Here is a 17,151-nt window from a genome sequence, read left to right on the forward strand (position 1 = left end):
ATTTCTCAAAACTCCTGCCTTTTGCATTCAATTCCTTGAAAAAATTGTTTTTTTTTTTTTTGGGTTTTTTCGATTTCCTCTTCTTGCCTTTTGGTGCGTGCAATCGGTCGGCATTCTTCTTCTCGGCCGCTTCTCCTTTCGGCGAGCTCAAAAGGTTGCGATTTTTGTCCAGTTCTTTTGATCGCACCTCGCTGTTCGCCGAGATGTAAATGCTTTGCATGCTTCTATGTCTTGTGTGCTTCCGCAGGTATTGGCTGGAGCTCGGATCATGCCGGATGGCAGGAGCCCAATCCCAACCTGCCCCGAGTGCGGGAAGAGCTTCCCGTCGAACAAGTCTCTGTACGGCCACCTCCGGTGCCACCCGGAGCGAGATTACCGAGGCGTGAACCGGCCGCTGGCGTTCCAAATCGACGACTACGTCGACCCTGAAGTCGTCGCCGGCATGCTGCTTCTCTCTTCTCCAAGATCCGATCTTGCTGGTCCGGACGAGCTCGAATCGGAGCAACACGCGGCGTCGTCGAGTCAGCCAAGTCACCAGGGGATCAAAAAGCTCAGACCTGAACAAAATTCCGCCGGCGCATCTGCCGCAGGGGAGAGGACCTACCCATGCAGCCTCTGTTTCAGGGTCTTCTCTTCCCACCAAGCGCTCGGCGGGCACACGGCGAGCCATAACAAGGACAAGACGACCAGTAACGGTGAAGAAGCAGACAAGGAAGCAGCCACGAGGAAATCGGCGATCACAGAGCACAAGTGCAGATTCTGCGACGTGAGCTTCACGAGCGGGCAGGCTCTCGGCGGCCACCAGAGACGGCACTTCAAGGAACTCTCGATCCAGCAGGCTCATGATCCAGCCGCGTCGCCGTCGACTCGGTCATGCGAAGCCGATGAGATGGGGAGCAACCGAGCTTCTGCTTCGTGTTCGGAGAGCGAGGAGGCAGTGAGGAAGAAGCATCGCGTGGTGATGATGGACCTGGACCTCAACCTGGAGCCCAGCCTGGAATGACAGAAGAACAATACTGTTATCGTATGGTGTAGCAAATTTTTGGGCTTTAGAACTCCAAATTTATAATTTAGCAGAATATTTTAATCATGAATAATATTTTTAAAATTCATCCACAAATGAACAGAAAATTGAAAATGAAATCTGTGTGTTTCATTTAATTATTATAGATACTAGTGTGATTGTGCGATTGTGCACACGTGTTACGTGTATAATATAATAATATATAAATTATTTGGATCTTTGAAAATCTGAATTATTTGGATTTTTTAGTATCACCCTTATAAACCAAGAATTAATTATTTGGGTAAGATTCGTCAGACTCACAATAGTGACGCTAGAGAATTCCAACAATGAGCTTCCCTATGTAAAAAATTATTTTAATTTAATATTATACTTGTCTTAGTAAAAAAATTAAAAAATATATATTTTTTAACATCGTCGGTCTAAAATATTTATAGAAGCGCTTTGATCATAGTGTTGTCAGTTGTTTTTATATAAAACAACCAGAGAAAATTAATTATGAGAAAAATTTATAATAATACGCTATAGCTAAGTCTCGAACTCTAGATCACTGATTGTTTCGTTTATGGAATTATTAATAAACCTTGGAATTATTTTTAGTGTAAATAGAAAAAAAGACATTAACGTAAATACATTTTAGGCTTCATCAAAATTAGTTAGTAAAAGGGGAAGATTTATAATAAAATAGTAAGATATTGTTACACAGTCTACTTGCAGGCATAGAAGAGCAAAATTTGCACTCACCTCTCACATTTAGGCGATGGGCCCCACTGACCCCGAGTGGATTCCACCATCCCAATGATGGGTAGTTCAAATCCTCTGTCTCCATTTCTCTCTGTCCCCGTGTCTTACTGTCGATCGGACGGATCAGATTAAATCTCAAGGATGATTTGTAAATCACAAGGATACTGTACATATTTTAAAGATGCCATGATACCTTGAGATTTAATCTAATCCGTCCGATCGACCGTGAGACATGGAAACAGAGAAAAATGAGGACAGAGGATCTGAACTACCCAATGGGAGTTGCAGAGCACCGTCTGTACCGGCAGAATTGAATTAACCCATAGAAAAAAGAATGCATGACAACATTGGGTGAACTGGTTTTGTGATTTTGTTTGGTGATTCAATTGTGATCTCCAAAGGAGTTGCCAGAAATGGGAGAAACACTTTCCCGACTTCTCGAGGAATAAGTTTGATGTCGAGGAGGTGAAAATCTTAGCAAGTCTTGAAGTGTAGTCTTACAATAGCCGTGAGAAGGATGTTCCTGCAGCCTTGCGCGCCAATCTTGAGATATCGAAATGCTATGCAACTTGTAACCTGTAAAAACATTCTATTCTGGAATAAATTTATCGCCAAGGAAAACATTTTCTTGGATCACATTTAGGTTCAATAACTCGGTGTTATGGTTGGAAGAGAGTACATCACAAGGGTTTCAGCATCTATTGGTAAAATGTCATTCCAGGTGCTGCTTGCAGTGGCCTATAATTCGAGGGCACTGGTTGTTGAAAGGTGAATTGAGGTGGTGGTTGGTTTGTGGGCATAGGCTGATACATGGCCAGTGGTGCCGGCGGGGGAGGCATCTGTTGTTGTATCATTGCCATGGGCTAGCTGTTGTTGCTGCTGTAGCAAGGCTGATGGTCTAGCAAGATTAATCATCTGTGGCGGAGGTATGGTATTGTAGGATTGTGGTAGACCGATCATTAAACCACCGGTAGGCTGAAGGTACGGTTGCATCGGTACTGGGTACATGTACTGGGTCTGGGGCGCTGACTGATTGTCATTTGATTCAGTTAGTCAATATTAAATCGATTTTTAATTAATTCGGTTAATTTATGGACCGAATTAACCGAATGCTCACCCCTACTTGCACAGGACCCAACAGCATCAAGACTGCTTGCTGATGCGGCGTGGAGACAACAATGGGCTGAAAGGGTATCAAGGAAGTTGTGGAGGTATCAGAAATGGGCATGGGATTTTCAGTTATCATCCTCCTATCTGGGGCGACTGCAGAATGAGAATTAGGTAAGTTAGTCGATGTGGCCGGATCTACATTATTTGTTGCTTCGGCAGCGAAGGTGGAAAGAACTGAGGTCATTATTTGCTGGGAATGAGTGGAAGCTGCAAGCTTATCGGCAACCTCAGCAGTCTTTTTCCGAGCTATAGCTGATGGACCATTTCTCTGGCTTTGGATGTTCAGTTTGTGGTTTTGTTGGCATCAAGACTGGCTCGTTGTTGAGTTGCCGCCGCATGTTGGCAGCCTCCTCTACCGTGGATTGTGCTAGCTGCCGTTTTGCAATTCTTTTGATCAGAGCAGAAGTTGGAAGCATGCACCTTTTCAAGTAAAATATGGTGACTAATGACTGTACATCGAGATGTTCTTTCGAAAATTTCATGAAATTCAAGGAATCATGCAGATCATTTACCTGCACTTTGACTAGCTAAACTTAACCATGGATTTCAAACATATGTGCAAAGAGTTCTTTTCTTATAGTATTGGTCTATGCTTCGGACATCACTTTCAACATGACAATAACAGTGTCCCAAATACGAAAGAACCATATTTTAGTCTCAAATCTCAGTCCACGATGGAGATCTCAAACATTTGAAATTGAAAAGAAAAAAGTATCAAATACATGACAAATAACATAGCAGTCGGGGGAGACGACATTCTTTCTATATTCATCACCATTCTCAAGTACATCCTTATGTGCAGATGGAAGTAAAAGAGATATAACAGAATTATCCAAATTGACCGGATCAAATTACCAAATCAAATCATATTAGTATTTGGATTAATTATTCTAATAATTCTGTTATAATTATTCTCAGAATTATTCTAATAATTCTGTTATAATTATTCTCAGAATTATTCTTAGAATAATTCTGTTATTTATTAATTAGTTATTTGACCAAGTACTTTTGAACATTATATATTGTATTGTCCTTAGGGCAAATATCAATGAACAATAGATTTTATTATTCTCATCTTATTCCTTCCTCTCTCTCTATTCTTCTTCTTACATGGTATCAGAGCCATCTCTCTTTTTTTATCTTCCCTCAACTTCTTGAGGCGGAGATCGTATAAACGGCGAATTTTTAAATTTTTCCCTCGAGCCTCTTATTTTCTCCTACGTGTTTTAATTTTCTTATTCTTCTCTATTTTTCAGAACAAACGAAAAATACTTATTTTCTTCCGCTGCCAACCCCTTTGCTTCTCTTTCCTCTTCCTTAATCTCTTTTTTTTTTCCACTACCACCAGACAAGTTATTTTTTACTTTAGATGTCAAATACTCGACGACATCAAAGAGGACAAAAGCAAAGTCCAGATCGATGTCAAATTTGTCACATCGTCGGTCATACTGGAAATATATGCCCTAAAAGACTTGATTGGTCTAGGGTAAAATGTCAAATTTGTTTTGGAATTGGACATTTTGGTATTCAATGTCCTAGTCCATTTGATTCAAATTTCATTGGTGGTCCTATAGCCTCAAGACAACCATCTATTTCACAAGTATATCCTAAAGTTCTTTCTTCTGTGCCTACTTGTGGTAAAAACCCAGAGTTCTCATCTACTGATTGGTATATTGACACTGGAGCTACTCATCATGTCACATCAGATTATAATATCCTTACAGACGTAATGCCATATTATGGCTCAGATACGGTGCAAGTAGGCGATGGTTCAGGTTTGCAAATTGCTAATCTTGGAAACACATATGTTCATTTATCTAATCGAACTTTTCACATGCGCAATGTCTTTCATGTTCCATCTATCACTAAAAATTTACTTTCTACACGCCAGTTTTGTCTTGATAACAATGTCATTTTTGAATTTCATCATAATCATTATCTTATAAAGGATAGAGGAACAAATGCTATTATGTTTTATGGGAGAATAAAAAATGGCCTCTATTGTCTTCAGAGTTCTTCAATCAAAGCTTTTGTTGGTGAACGCACAAATAAACCAGCTTGGCATGCTCGACTTGGTCATCCTTCCCTTCGTATTGTTCAGTCAATCATCAATAGGTATGGTTTACCTACTTCTATTACCTCCTCTCCATCTTATTCATGTAGGGCCTGCATGGAATCTAAAAGTCATAAGCTACCTTTCTCTTTATCTGATCATGTTTCTAATTTTCCACTTGAGATAATTCATTCTGATGTTTGGGGTCCTGCACCTATTTTGTCTAATCAAGGTTTCCAATATTATGTTACATTCATTGATCATTTTAGTAAATATACTTGGCTTTATCCTATGAGAAGGAAATCTGATTTATTTGATATATTTTGTAATTTTCAAATTCAAGTTGAACGATCTTTTAATCGTAAAATACTCTCTTTTCATTCTGATTGGGGAGGCGAATATCAAGCTCTCCATCGTCATTTTGTCTCTTGTGGAATTGTTCATCGAGTTTCTTGTCCTCACACTCCAGAACAAAATGGCTCTGCTGAGAGAAAACATAGACATATAATTGAAACTGCCTTAGCTCTTATTCATCATGCATCAGTTCCGCGTAAATTTTGGGATGAAGCTGTTAGCACTGCAGTATATCTCATAAATCGACTTCCTACACCATTGCTCAATCATAAATGTCCTTTTGAAAAACTTTATAATCAAACCCCTGATTACACTTTCCTTCGAATTTTTGGTTGCGCATGTTATCCATGGTTACGCCCCTATTCTAAACACAAATTTGACTCTCGTTCACTACAATGTGTTTTTCTTGGTTATAGCAATTTGCACCATGGTTATCGTTGCTTGCATATACCAACAGGACGAATTTATATTTCACGACATGTTACTTTTGATGAGTCTTTATTCCCTTTTTCGGTAGCTTCTTCAATCTCTCCTCCAGATACAAGTGGCACCTTCTTAATGCCACCTAATATTATCAGAAGTGATGGAATTCTAGGTCTTGCTCCGGAGCTCTCTAATAACTCTCCTATACCATCATAATCACCTCCGGTTGCTGCTCCAATCTTAGAAGTCTCGCCGATCGAAGATAATATGCTCTCTGGTTCCTCGGATAATGCAAGTCCGTCATCTACATCACCATGTCAGCCTACTTCCTCGTCGTCATCAACAAGTGATTCAGATGATAATGCTCCTCGTCGCATGCTTCCCATTAGTGATATTTATGAGCGTTGCCCACCAAATGCAACTCGATATCCCCTTCCACGAGCTCTAGTGGTTTCTTCCAAATCTATTGAACCAACCTGTTTTACACAAGCAAACAAGGATCCAAACTGGCGTAGTGCAATGGCTACAGAATTTGATGCACTTCTTCACAATGGAACATGGACTCTAGTTCTGCGCACTCCCTCAATGAATGTTGTGGGCTCTAAATGGGTATTCCGTCTTAAGCATCGAGCTGATGGTTCTCTTGAAAGATATAAAGCTCGACTTGTAGCTAAAGGATTTAGTCAACAGCCAGGTATTGACTTTAATGACACTTTCAGCCCAGCCATCAACATCTGTCAGACTATTATTATCAATAGCTGTTAGTTCTAATTGGCTTGTACGACAATTGGATATTTCAAATGCATTTCTCCATGGTCATCTTGAGGAAACTATATTTATGGAGCAACCACCTGGTTTTATTCATCCACAATTTCCATCTCATGTTTGCCAACTCAAGAAATCCTTATATGGTCTTCGACAAGCTCCTCGTGCATGGTTTCATCGACTATCTAAATGGTTACAAGCTCAAGGATTTTCTGGATCAAAGATTGACTCGTCTCTATTTCACAAATATAATGATGAAAATATGATATTTTTTCTTATTTATGTGGATGACATTCTGATAACCGGCAATGATCACAAGGGTATCACAACTTTATTAAGTCTTCTCAATCAAGAATTTCCTACTAGAGATTTGGGTATTGCTCGTTTTTTTCTTGGTATTGAGCTTATTCCACATGAGGATGACTATCTTCTCTCTCAGAGCAAATACATTACTGGACTTCTTCAAAAAGCCAAAATGAATGGAGCACGTCCGGTCTCTACACCAATTGCTATAAACAACTCTCCAACTTCATCCTCTCCTGCTCTATCTGATCCACAAATTTATCGAAGTATTGTTGGGGCCTTACAATATGTTACTATCACACGCCCTGATATTACTTTTGCGGTAAATCGTGCTTGTCAATTCATGCATGCTCCAACTGAACAAAATTGGGATAATGTAAAAAGAATACTTCGCTATCTCAAAGGTACTATTCTACATGGTCTTCTTTTATATCGCCAATCATCTCGAGATTTACATGCATATAGTGATGCGGATTGGGCAAGTTCTCCTGAAGATAGACGCTCTACTAGTGGATATGCAATATTTCTTGGACGAAATCTTATCTCATGGAATTCGAAAAAGCAACCTACGGTATCTCGTTCAAGCCACTATCCAGACAACGCTTCAACAAGTTAGCAAGCAAACTCAACGCAGAGATCTCCCGTTGAGTTTGTCGGGGGGTAAAAGAGATATAACAGAATTATCCAAATTGACCGGATCAAATTACCAAATCAAATCATATTAGTATTTGGATTAATTATTCTAATAATTCTGTTATAATTATTCTCAGAATTATTCTAATAATTCTGTTATAATTATTCTCAGAATTATTCTTAGAATAATTCTGTTATTTATTAATTAGTTATTTGACCAAGTACTTTTGAACATTATATATTGTATTGTCCTTAGGGCAAATATCAATGAACAATAGATTTTATTATTCTCATCTTATTCCTTCCTCTCTCTCTATTCTTCTTCTTACAGGAAGAACCTTCCAGAATTCACTGACAAATTCAGTTCCAGTTCGCTTGCTGTTCTGCAAGATGTCATTGGCAAGATACAAGAAAGGACCTTTCTGCTCTGTTTTTGAGCAATGGAATTGCTTGTCCCAAGTTTGAATAACCTGTTCAGCATTCTTACGGTGGAAAATACACCAATGTGACAAAGCTATTGATCAAAGAAAGTTAAGGATTCAAGCTATCGCATCCAGTTGCTGTGTTTAATTGTGCAAAATAATAAACGCAAATACACTCCAAAAGAAAATTTTATGCACAGACATCGTTTCCCAAATAAGTAGTTGAGATGATTCATCTAAAAATTGCTCCAATCGAGAGGAGAGGTACAAAATGCGGGGAGGATACTCTCGATACACTGCTGAGTGTTATTGAGCTTGGACAACTTATCCGCCAGTATCGTCTCATTGAAGATGCTATTCATCACAGACAAGGATGAAGCACACTTGCCGCCCCCGTTGTTCCCACTGGAAAAACCTTCACCACCCCCTTAGAATGCGGGGGCGCTCTTGAAGTAGCTGGATAAGCGAGCATCAAGAGCAACAATACAACAACCAAGTCTTTTCCCATTAGGTGGGGTCGGCTGTATGAATCCTTTTACGCCATTGAGCCCTATCTCCTATTATATCATCATCTATATTTAAATAAATTTTATCTTGTTTTATTATTGCTAACCAAGTCTTTTTTGGTCGTCCTCTTCCTCGTTTGATATGCATGTTTATCATAGTTTCACATCACCTAACTGGAGCATTTATTGGTCGTCTAAGTACATGTCCGTACCATCTTAAATGTGTCTCTCGAAGTTTGTCCTTAATAGATGCAACTCCGACTTTCTCTCTAATGCTCTCATTCCTTATTTTGTCCATCTTCGTATGTCCACACATCCACCTTAACATCCTCATCTCTGCAACTCTCATCTTATGCTCATGTGCTTGAGTCATAGCCCAACATTCAGCTCCATATAACATAGTAGGTCTAACTGCGATTTTATAGAACTTACCTTTAAGTTTAAGAGGTATTTTATGTTCAAGCATCAAGAGCAACAATATCTCAGTTTTAAGTCTCAATTGGACCGAATTAACCAAATTTAATTGCCAACAAGAAAAAAACTAAAAATTTCAGTAGGACACTCGATTCGGGAAATCAAAGGAAGCGAATACAACCACAAGAAAGGGTGCATCAAGTGTCGACCTGCCTCTGCGGTTTGGAAATGATGCGGAAGTAGCAAGAGGGAGGGATCTAGGTTAGGGCTTGTAGGGTTTTCCAACGTTTCTCTTCGCCCGCTTCCGCGCTCCTTTTTAACGGTAGTCTAATTTGAGGGACAGGGACGGAATCAGGGAATATACCATAACACCATATGTATATAAATTCTACCGAGTATATAACGGTTCGGACTTAATGATTGGTGAGATAGACCAGTTCCATCCCCGTTCAATTTCGTTCCTGATCATCATAATGGATGGGTTTATAACGACGTTAAATTCCCCCCCCCCCCCCTAAATTCTAATATTAGTTTTCTCTTGTTGAATAAGTTGGTTTATTGAGTTTGTGCCTACCTAAGCTTTTTATTAAGCTCAACTAACGCCGTTGTTATGATCGTTCAAGGAATGAATGCCCTATTCTATGAATTCTTTTGTTAGGATCATAATTGTTTAGATTAATTGTGTTAATACACTTTAGGATCTAACTAACTACATAAATCTTTGATGCTTTTTTAGTTGTTTGCGTAGTTCTTTCACGAGAGTAAATGGTTTGTAAGCGCGATCTAGGTATCCAAGTGATCATGCATAGGACGATAACCTACGATTGGGAGACTCATGAAAAGATCAATGAATTCAAACCAAATTATAAGTGGCAACTTCTCCACAATGTATGTTGACACATTCAAGTACATAATCAAACATGTGAAATTCTGACAATAATAAGAAAATTAAAACGATACCGAAAACATAATGGTGGAACATCTATGGTTAATAAAACAAAATTATTCTTATTTCAACTTTAGTGTATTTCTTCAACGATACAAACAAATTTCCTTCACTGGTTGAATCACTTGCTTTCATCTTTCGGAGGAAAAACACTTCGCAACTCATTGTCTTGGTCAAGATTCATGCAAAGTGTTCCATCAGTTTAAGGGTTTGATTCTCCAGAGCAACATCACACAAATTGAAGTTGTCACGGCAGGATTGCAGTGGTGATGGCTAGTTCTTCTCTTCGGTATCGAAATGAAGGGCGTCAATGCCTTTCAGCACGGAGTCGTAGTTCTTATTTGCAGATGGTTTCCTTCCAGATGAAGAGATAATTGGAGAATTTCTCTGAGCACTTGAAACCTTGTGGGAAGTCACTGGGCTCGCCTCTGCATTGCGAGTGCGAGATTGATCTACATCAATCCCTACCACATCCCGACCACCAGAAACAGCAGGTCGCCTTGAGGATCCACTTGACCATCCCATGAAAGCGGAACTGGAAATCTACTCCACCATTTGAGTTCAAGAATTGCAAAATACTGAATGAGCACACATCTTAAAAAGCTATATAAATGAATAAGTTCATATGAAGACTCTGTAACTTTAAAAAAAGGACAACTAAGAAAATTTTGATTCTAGACAAGTTCGGAACTAGGAAGCATCAGGAACATTAGGCATTTCTGATTTGTTTAGCAACCAACGAGATATTGCAGGTAGAACCATGAATATAAATAAACACTGGAACAATAGGTGTATGGGTAAAAGGAGTGATCCTGAGGCATCTATAACTTACCATAGCATCTTTACTGGAAGGTGGATCATTCGCCATAGGGGCCTTCTGTTTGGATAGGCTGCCAATATTTACAGCTGGAGATGCTTGTCCTCGACGGGAGGGATCAACAGCCAACCAACCACCCGTCCGTCCTTCCTCACCACCTAAAATGCAATTTGTCCAAGTTTTATCCCTCCTAGTTATGAAAATTAGATAAATTGGTTTCAACATGTTAGCATGTCTAGTAGATTATAAAAATTGGATGTGGTTGATTCATCTAATGCAATTAGAGTTAGCCATTCCTAAGAGTATTTTAGACTTCTAAATGAACATTGGCCAATGCACTTGCACAAGCTAAAGAAGTAGCCAACAAGAAGGAAAATAATCGAGTTGAATAAAGATTTGTCTAGCGAAGAGTTAATATTCAGTCAATGGATTATGAAACAAACATGTAAGAAATTACCTGACTGCCTATCATTGGCGGCAGCAGGAGACAAGCCAGGGCTAGGTCCTGCGCTTGGACCCTAGGAAGTAGAAAATAGAACAAAAAGGTTATCCATTTGTTCAGAAACAGAAAGATGAATGCACATATAACATCTGCATTTAGACTAACAATTGCACGTGGAGGAGGGCCAGCTATCTGAGATTGCTGATACTTCAAGATGGTCCAATCAAATACATAATCAAATTGAAAACCTGCATAGAAACCAGGAAGGTGATTTACTCTTTAAAAAACTAATTTATACTCAAGCAAAAATTCTGAGTCTTCAATTATCCAGCATAGTTTCATCCGTGAATAGAACCAAAGACTTGAAATTTGATATAAGTGAGAAGAAAGTCAACCTTCCCGAATGAAAAGTTCCCGGAACAATCTCTTAAGATATGCATAATCAGGTTTATCCTCAAATCTTAATGAACGGCAATAATGGAAGTAAGATGCAAACTCTGTAGGATATCCCCGGCATAAAGCCTGTAAGTATAAAACAACCATTTCATAATCATAACTAAGGCAATCGAGCAGGAGACTTCAAAAGTAATCATAGATTTATTGCTTGCCTCAATTGATGTGGCGACTTTTTTTTCACTAATTCTTTCATACTTTTGCTTCTTTGTTCCTGCTTTTAGACCTTGCCATGGAAGGCTGGAGAAAAAACAATAACAGCCAAAGGTTTCAATTTGCACGATGGATAAGAGGTAAAAGGTTTCTACCAAATAGACCAACCTTCCTCTCAAGAAGTACATTAGAACATATCCAAGAGATTCCAAATCATCCCTCCTGCTTTGTTCTTATAAGAAGAAAAGAGTAGTCAGATAACCAAAAACATGGCCACAAAGAAGATAACATGGCCATTGATGCACTGTATTAGAGAAGTTCCTGTAATAAGTTTTAGGTTATACAGGAAGGCCATTCTTATACCTATACCAAGATGTGTATTCACACTTGCATAACGGGCAGTCCCAGTTAAATTTTTGTTCTCTCTGCAATAGAAAATAACAGAGATGAATAAAGTAGCCACTTATAACCTGACATTGATGCACTGTTCTGCCAAAATATTTTAAAATGTAGAATTGTAGAGTTTAGACAGTACAGTATGCCAAGCATAATACGTAAAAGAGGCTGTGGAAGATGGGGAAACTAAAAATAAAAAGGCAGCCCGGTGCACGAAGCTCCCGTCATACGGGGTCCCGATGAAGTATCCATTGTATGCAGTCTTACCTTGCTTTTTGCAACAAGTTGTTTCCAGGATTCGAACCCATAACCTTTAGGTCACAAAGCAACAACTTTACCGTTGCGCTAAGACTTCCCTTCAAGATGGGGAAAGTAAATAGAAGTAAATTAAAACTGGACAATATAGTGTCTCTCCTACACTTTAAATGAAAAACCAATAACAAATCTAAATGAGAGGAAAAAAAAAACTAACACCACCAAGACAACTATGATAAGTAAGATGTGTCATGTTTAATTAACTTCACATCAGTCTCTATGATAAATGGGTATTAAAAATATCTGTGGCCAGATCACAACAAATAGACAAATATGCTAACTACTCAACTAAGCTCAAACCTCAGTTTGGAAAATTGACTAAAAGCTGATTGAAGGAGACTGAGTTCAACCAAGTTGAGAGTGGGCTCTAGAACAATTCAGCCATGATTATGTATTCTCCTTTGTCTTATTCTTTACTATTGTATCATCAATGTATACTTTTATCTTTTTTCCATTTAACTTGGCAATATACTTGCACAATACCTTTGGCAGGTGCCTCTAATGAGTGGCACTTGTATTGTTAAATCTTAAAAACATAACTTCATAAAAGAAACTGACTTTGTAGTTCAAAAGGAAGTGTATGGCTCAAACTGGTTTGCCATGTGAATCTAAATAAATCTTCAAACAGCATTTAGGAAGCTTAGCAATCTGTATTTCATATTCCACTGTGTTATCTACCATCTGGTCTATCCACAGTCTACAGCGATGGAATTCAATCTTTCAGACATTCTTAGTTCAAGACGACATAGTCCGCATAATATGTTAACTTACATTATATTAATAAATTAGTTTTAGCGATATTAGATTAACATTAATATTTAAAATACTATGATTCCTTATATCCCCATGATTGTGTCCTAAATTTAGGTCCTTTTCTGATGAATCTCAGTGTCCCCATTTTTACAATTTTTTGACAAGTATCTATGCCCCCATTTTTAGAAAATAAGTGTCCAATGTACAGATCCAGATCCATATCCATATCAGATACCAGTATTTGAATCCAAATAACATAATTACCAACAACAAGATCTCATGAATTAAAGTATGTCTTTGCCTGTACGGAATATGCTGATGAGTTGAAGTGTCCCTGTACTTCTTGGCAAGGCCAAAATCAATGATATATACCTACAAGGAAATTCAACAAAAAATGTTATTGAGAAAAAGATAAACCTAATAGTAGTACAAATAAAAGGAAAATTTAATCAAACAAGTAGTATAGATAAAAGAAGAAAATACAGACCTGATTAGCTCGTCTACCCAGACCCATAATAAAATTATCTGGTTTAATGTCTCGGTGGAGGAAGGACTTTGAATGCACAAATTCCACTCGATTTAACTGAAGTGAGACACCTAACCAGGTCAGACAGTAGAACACGGTATTTGGAATTTAGATCAAAGTTAATTATTGATATAAGGAAACAATTCACTTCCATGCTAGCACATTAAGTGTGAAAGTTAATTCGAATGCAGTAACAACAGCTATCATAAGAGAATTCACTAGAAAGGCACTGTTACATATTTGACAAAATTAAGTCAGGAATGAAGGGCAGACCCTACAGGGGGAGACCACAAATAGGATAGGCATCCATAAACAGATGGCAATCACACAAATACAAATAAACAGAGAGAAACTGAAGACATAAGTACATATTTTTGGTAAAAGCATTGTAAAAATATATACTGATGACAGCTGCAAGGATTAATTAAGCATGTTCCAAAAATAGAAAACAATGTTACAACCTTATCATGTCAATTAAGAAATATAAAATAAATAAAGGGAATACCTTCTGGTCTGCGAGCATCAGAACAGTCTTTAAAGACAGCTTACGGCTGCAAAAGTTGAACAGGTCTTCAAGACTTGGTCCTAGTAAATCCATCACAAGGACATTGTAATCACCCTCAACACCAAACCATCTCACGTTAGGAATTCCAGCTGACAAGGAAATAAGAAAAAAAGAGTGAGGATGACTTGAAAACAGCTTGAGACAAATGAAAGCAAATGTTTCATTACTTCCTCCTTGCAGGATCCTATACAGCTTTGATTCATAAAGCAACTGAGGATGCTTAGTCTTGACGTTCTCCTGTCAAACAGAAAATTCACATGACAATGAGAAAATAAATTGAAACCCTAAAACTACACTCAATACATTTTAACAGTGCTGAAGACTTTTAACAGTGCTGAAGACTTAAGTAAATTTCGGGTTGTTGCTAAAACATGAAAAATAATTATAGATTTCACATAGTTAAACACTAAACATTTCTCAACGGAATAGAGTGACAAGAAAGTGCTAAGAAAGAAGATGTTCTTAGGGAATTTGACTCAAGGTTTACTAGTTCGCACTAGAAGTGACTAAAGATTAACTCACAAAATGGCTATTTAGTTACAATTCAAGGTTTCCAACATTGAGCCTGCTTCCTGCATGGTGCTGCCTTGTAAACTAGGTTCGCCCTTTGTCAGAAAATGACTTAGAAATACTATCTTGTTTTGACATTCTAATCCTTGGCTAAAGCAAGAATACCACAGAACCATAGTTAACTTCCCAAATTGCCTAGCGGACTCATACAAGGTTACAACCTGGCACCAATGCCCAAGTCAGATCCATCCTAGACCCTGAATCAGAACAAGTTCACACAGACTCAAGTTCTAAGTCATAAACTCGCAAAGTTAGTCTAATTTCATGAGTTAAGTCAGCTCTTATTGATTCAAGTGTTGCCTTTTTTTGAACCCACTATTTTGTCACGCCAAATGAAAAATCCTAATTTCATATTCTGTCATCTTCTTCAAATCATGACACCTTTTCTTCGCATCTTTCATCATCTTCTTAATCTCTTGACTACTTCCAGATTTGTCTGCCCATCATCTTGCACTTTGTTCCAAAATATTCTCTCTTCTCATTTTCACCATTTTCTCCATTTCATTAGTTCTTCCTTCAGTTCTTCCAAAATCTTCATACCACAGCTTCTCATTGGACCATCGTTTATTCTTTTTTTCCACACACAATCTTGTTATTGTAGCATCTTTGTCCAGTTAAAACATTAAACTTAAGTTTGAACTTGTCTGCTGCTTGCTTAAGATCTAACTTTGAATTTTAAACTTTGGTTTTGTTCAGTTAATGATGATCATGGATGTTATTTACTTGATGGTTAATATGATATTTCAACTAATATTGTTACGATTCTATGCTTTCAACCTTGAAATTGAGTCCATGGAACCTCATTCACATCTATGTAAGAAAGTGAGTCTGACAACCTTACACACAACTAATTGCAGTCTGCCATGCAAACCTGCCCTGTTTGAAAGTATAATTGCAAGTTCAGTTGATACCATAAAGGTCAACCAAAAAAATTTGTTTACTCATATAACATGATTTCTAGTAAAATAACGGCAATTGAGAGGATATTTCTTAATTGCATTTATGAGTGAATATTTATGATATATGTAAGCCAATAGCCACCATATCTACCAGGACAAGAGGAACTCCAGGAACAATCAGAAGAGGATTGAAATCAACAATAACTATCAAACCAATAGCTAAAATCAACAAATTAACCAAGCAGCAACATAAATTTAGAAAAAATGCATTACAAAATGCAGCACAAAGTTTAAAAATAAACGAACATCCCAAGAGCATAAGCTCATTAAAGCGGAGGGGTAAGACTCACGAGTTTAATTGCGACTTCCTCATTTGTTTGGATATTAGTACCTGCAAAGAAAACGGCAATTATAAACACCCCGGAACGAGTAAACTTTAAGAATTCTATCAACAAAAATCCACAAGAAACACAACAGAATTGGAAGAAAAAAAATCCAGAAACATAGCGCTAATACCTAAATAGATCTCGCCAAATGAACCACTGCCGATCTTCCGCCCGAGGCGAAACTTGTTCCCAACACGAGGCTCCATCCGACCACAACCACGAACGCAACCCGCCCGATTCAAGCTCCTGATCCCGGGAACCAAAATCACCAAAAGAAGATTAAAAAAGACTCCTTTCTCACCCGACAAAAGAGAACCCAGGGCCGACCGATGTCGCGCGGTCAGTGGTCCTTCAATGGACGAGAGCGGCGACGAAATGGTAGGAAAGCACTCAAAAATTAGGGTTTTCGGGTGGGGGAGGAACGGGAGGAAAGGATCGTGATCCTAAGATGGCGTGACCCGATCAGGACATCGGCAGCAGGCAACGCAAACCATTGCCGTCTCGCTCGCTCTCTCTCTCTCTCTCGCTCTCTCGATTGATTGCTTTCTCTGGCTTGGCTTGGAAAAGGAAAAACTTTTCGGTTCTGCGACGTTGCCGGTCAGGGCAACACGAACGAGAGGGAAGGGGGGCGTAGTTGTCGCGTTGGAACCGGATAGCCTTATCCTGCTCTAACACTGATGGTGTTTTTTTTTAATTAGAACAAAAATCAAAATGCGCGCAATGTTTATTGAAATTAAAAAAATGGCAATTTAGTCAAGGTATAGGTAGAATTACGTATTTATCCAAAGACGTATCATAGATTTATTTATACCACATGACGTATAATAAAAATAAAATTTTCTTTTTACCCCTCTCGCCAATCTTTTCTTGTCAATCATCATTTTCTAAGCATCCAAGCTACATTTTTAATTGGAAATCATTTTATGATTCGAATGCACGTCTTCTCACCCTCTCTCTCTCCCTCCATCCCTTTTACTGGTCTTATAAACACGAAGTGATCGTGAACCTCCTCCGCTTGTTATACCTTCTCGTGATGTTTTACGACATTGCAAAACAAGAGTTTCAAGAGAAGAATTCATAGGACAACAGTGGTTAAGAACCGTAGCATTGAAGAACAAA

At 38.4% G+C, this 17,151-nt stretch overlaps 2 protein-coding genes and 1 pseudogene across 3 annotated transcripts; 1 reads left to right on the forward strand and 2 right to left on the reverse strand.

Moving 5' to 3' along the window:
• Positions 1–262: 262 nt before the first annotated feature.
• On the forward strand, positions 263–1,030 carry LOC122037814 (zinc finger protein ZAT2-like). The gene has a single exon (XM_042597263.1). It carries the CDS (start codon positions 269–271, stop codon positions 1,001–1,003), a length of 735 nt encoding a protein of 244 aa, XP_042453197.1. The 5' UTR covers positions 263–268; the 3' UTR covers positions 1,004–1,030.
• Positions 1,031–2,506: 1,476 nt separating this feature from the next.
• On the reverse strand, positions 2,507–8,253 carry LOC122037800 (annotated as a pseudogene).
• Positions 8,254–9,796: 1,543 nt separating this feature from the next.
• Positions 9,797–16,672, reverse strand: LOC122037806 (casein kinase 1-like protein 2). 2 transcript variants are annotated; one of them, XM_042597254.1, is made up of 15 exons: positions 16,360–16,672; positions 16,163–16,278; positions 15,997–16,037; positions 14,345–14,414; positions 14,118–14,266; positions 13,574–13,669; positions 13,388–13,458; positions 11,986–12,047; positions 11,791–11,854; positions 11,625–11,709; positions 11,412–11,538; positions 11,182–11,264; positions 11,032–11,092; positions 10,590–10,732; positions 9,797–10,300 (listed from the first exon to the last, which is right to left on the reverse strand). In XM_042597254.1, exons 2-15 carry the CDS (start codon positions 16,236–16,238, stop codon positions 10,031–10,033), a joined length of 1,398 nt encoding a protein of 465 aa, XP_042453188.1. In that variant the 5' UTR covers positions 16,239–16,278; positions 16,360–16,672; the 3' UTR covers positions 9,797–10,030. The 2 variants fall into 2 exon arrangements, with proteins under 2 accessions (XP_042453188.1, XP_042453187.1); XM_042597253.1 differs by having other exon boundaries at positions 16,163–16,672.
• Positions 16,673–17,151: the final 479 nt, after the last annotated feature.

Source organism: Zingiber officinale, unplaced genomic scaffold, assembly GCF_018446385.1.
Source record: "Zingiber officinale cultivar Zhangliang unplaced genomic scaffold, Zo_v1.1 ctg83, whole genome shotgun sequence".
NCBI lineage: Eukaryota > Viridiplantae > Streptophyta > Magnoliopsida > Zingiberales > Zingiberaceae > Zingiber > Zingiber officinale.

Bases quoted from the DNA above. Each gene is read 5' to 3' on its own strand.
- LOC122037814 (XM_042597263.1), top strand. From the start codon at position 269: ATGCCGGATGGCAGGAGCCCAATCCCAACCTGCCCCGAGTGCGGGAAG.
- LOC122037806 (XM_042597254.1), bottom strand. From the start codon at position 16,238: ATGGAGCCTCGTGTTGGGAACAAGTTTCGCCTCGGGCGGAAGATCGGC. The intron at 11,093-11,181 runs GTTAGTCTAAAT...TCTACTTCCTAG, and splicing joins GCCCTCCTCCACGTGCAATT to GGTCCAAGCGCAGGACCTAG. The intron at 10,733-11,031 runs GTAATTTCTTAC...ATTGCATTTTAG, and splicing joins CGCCAATGATAGGCAGTCAG to GTGGTGAGGAAGGACGGACG.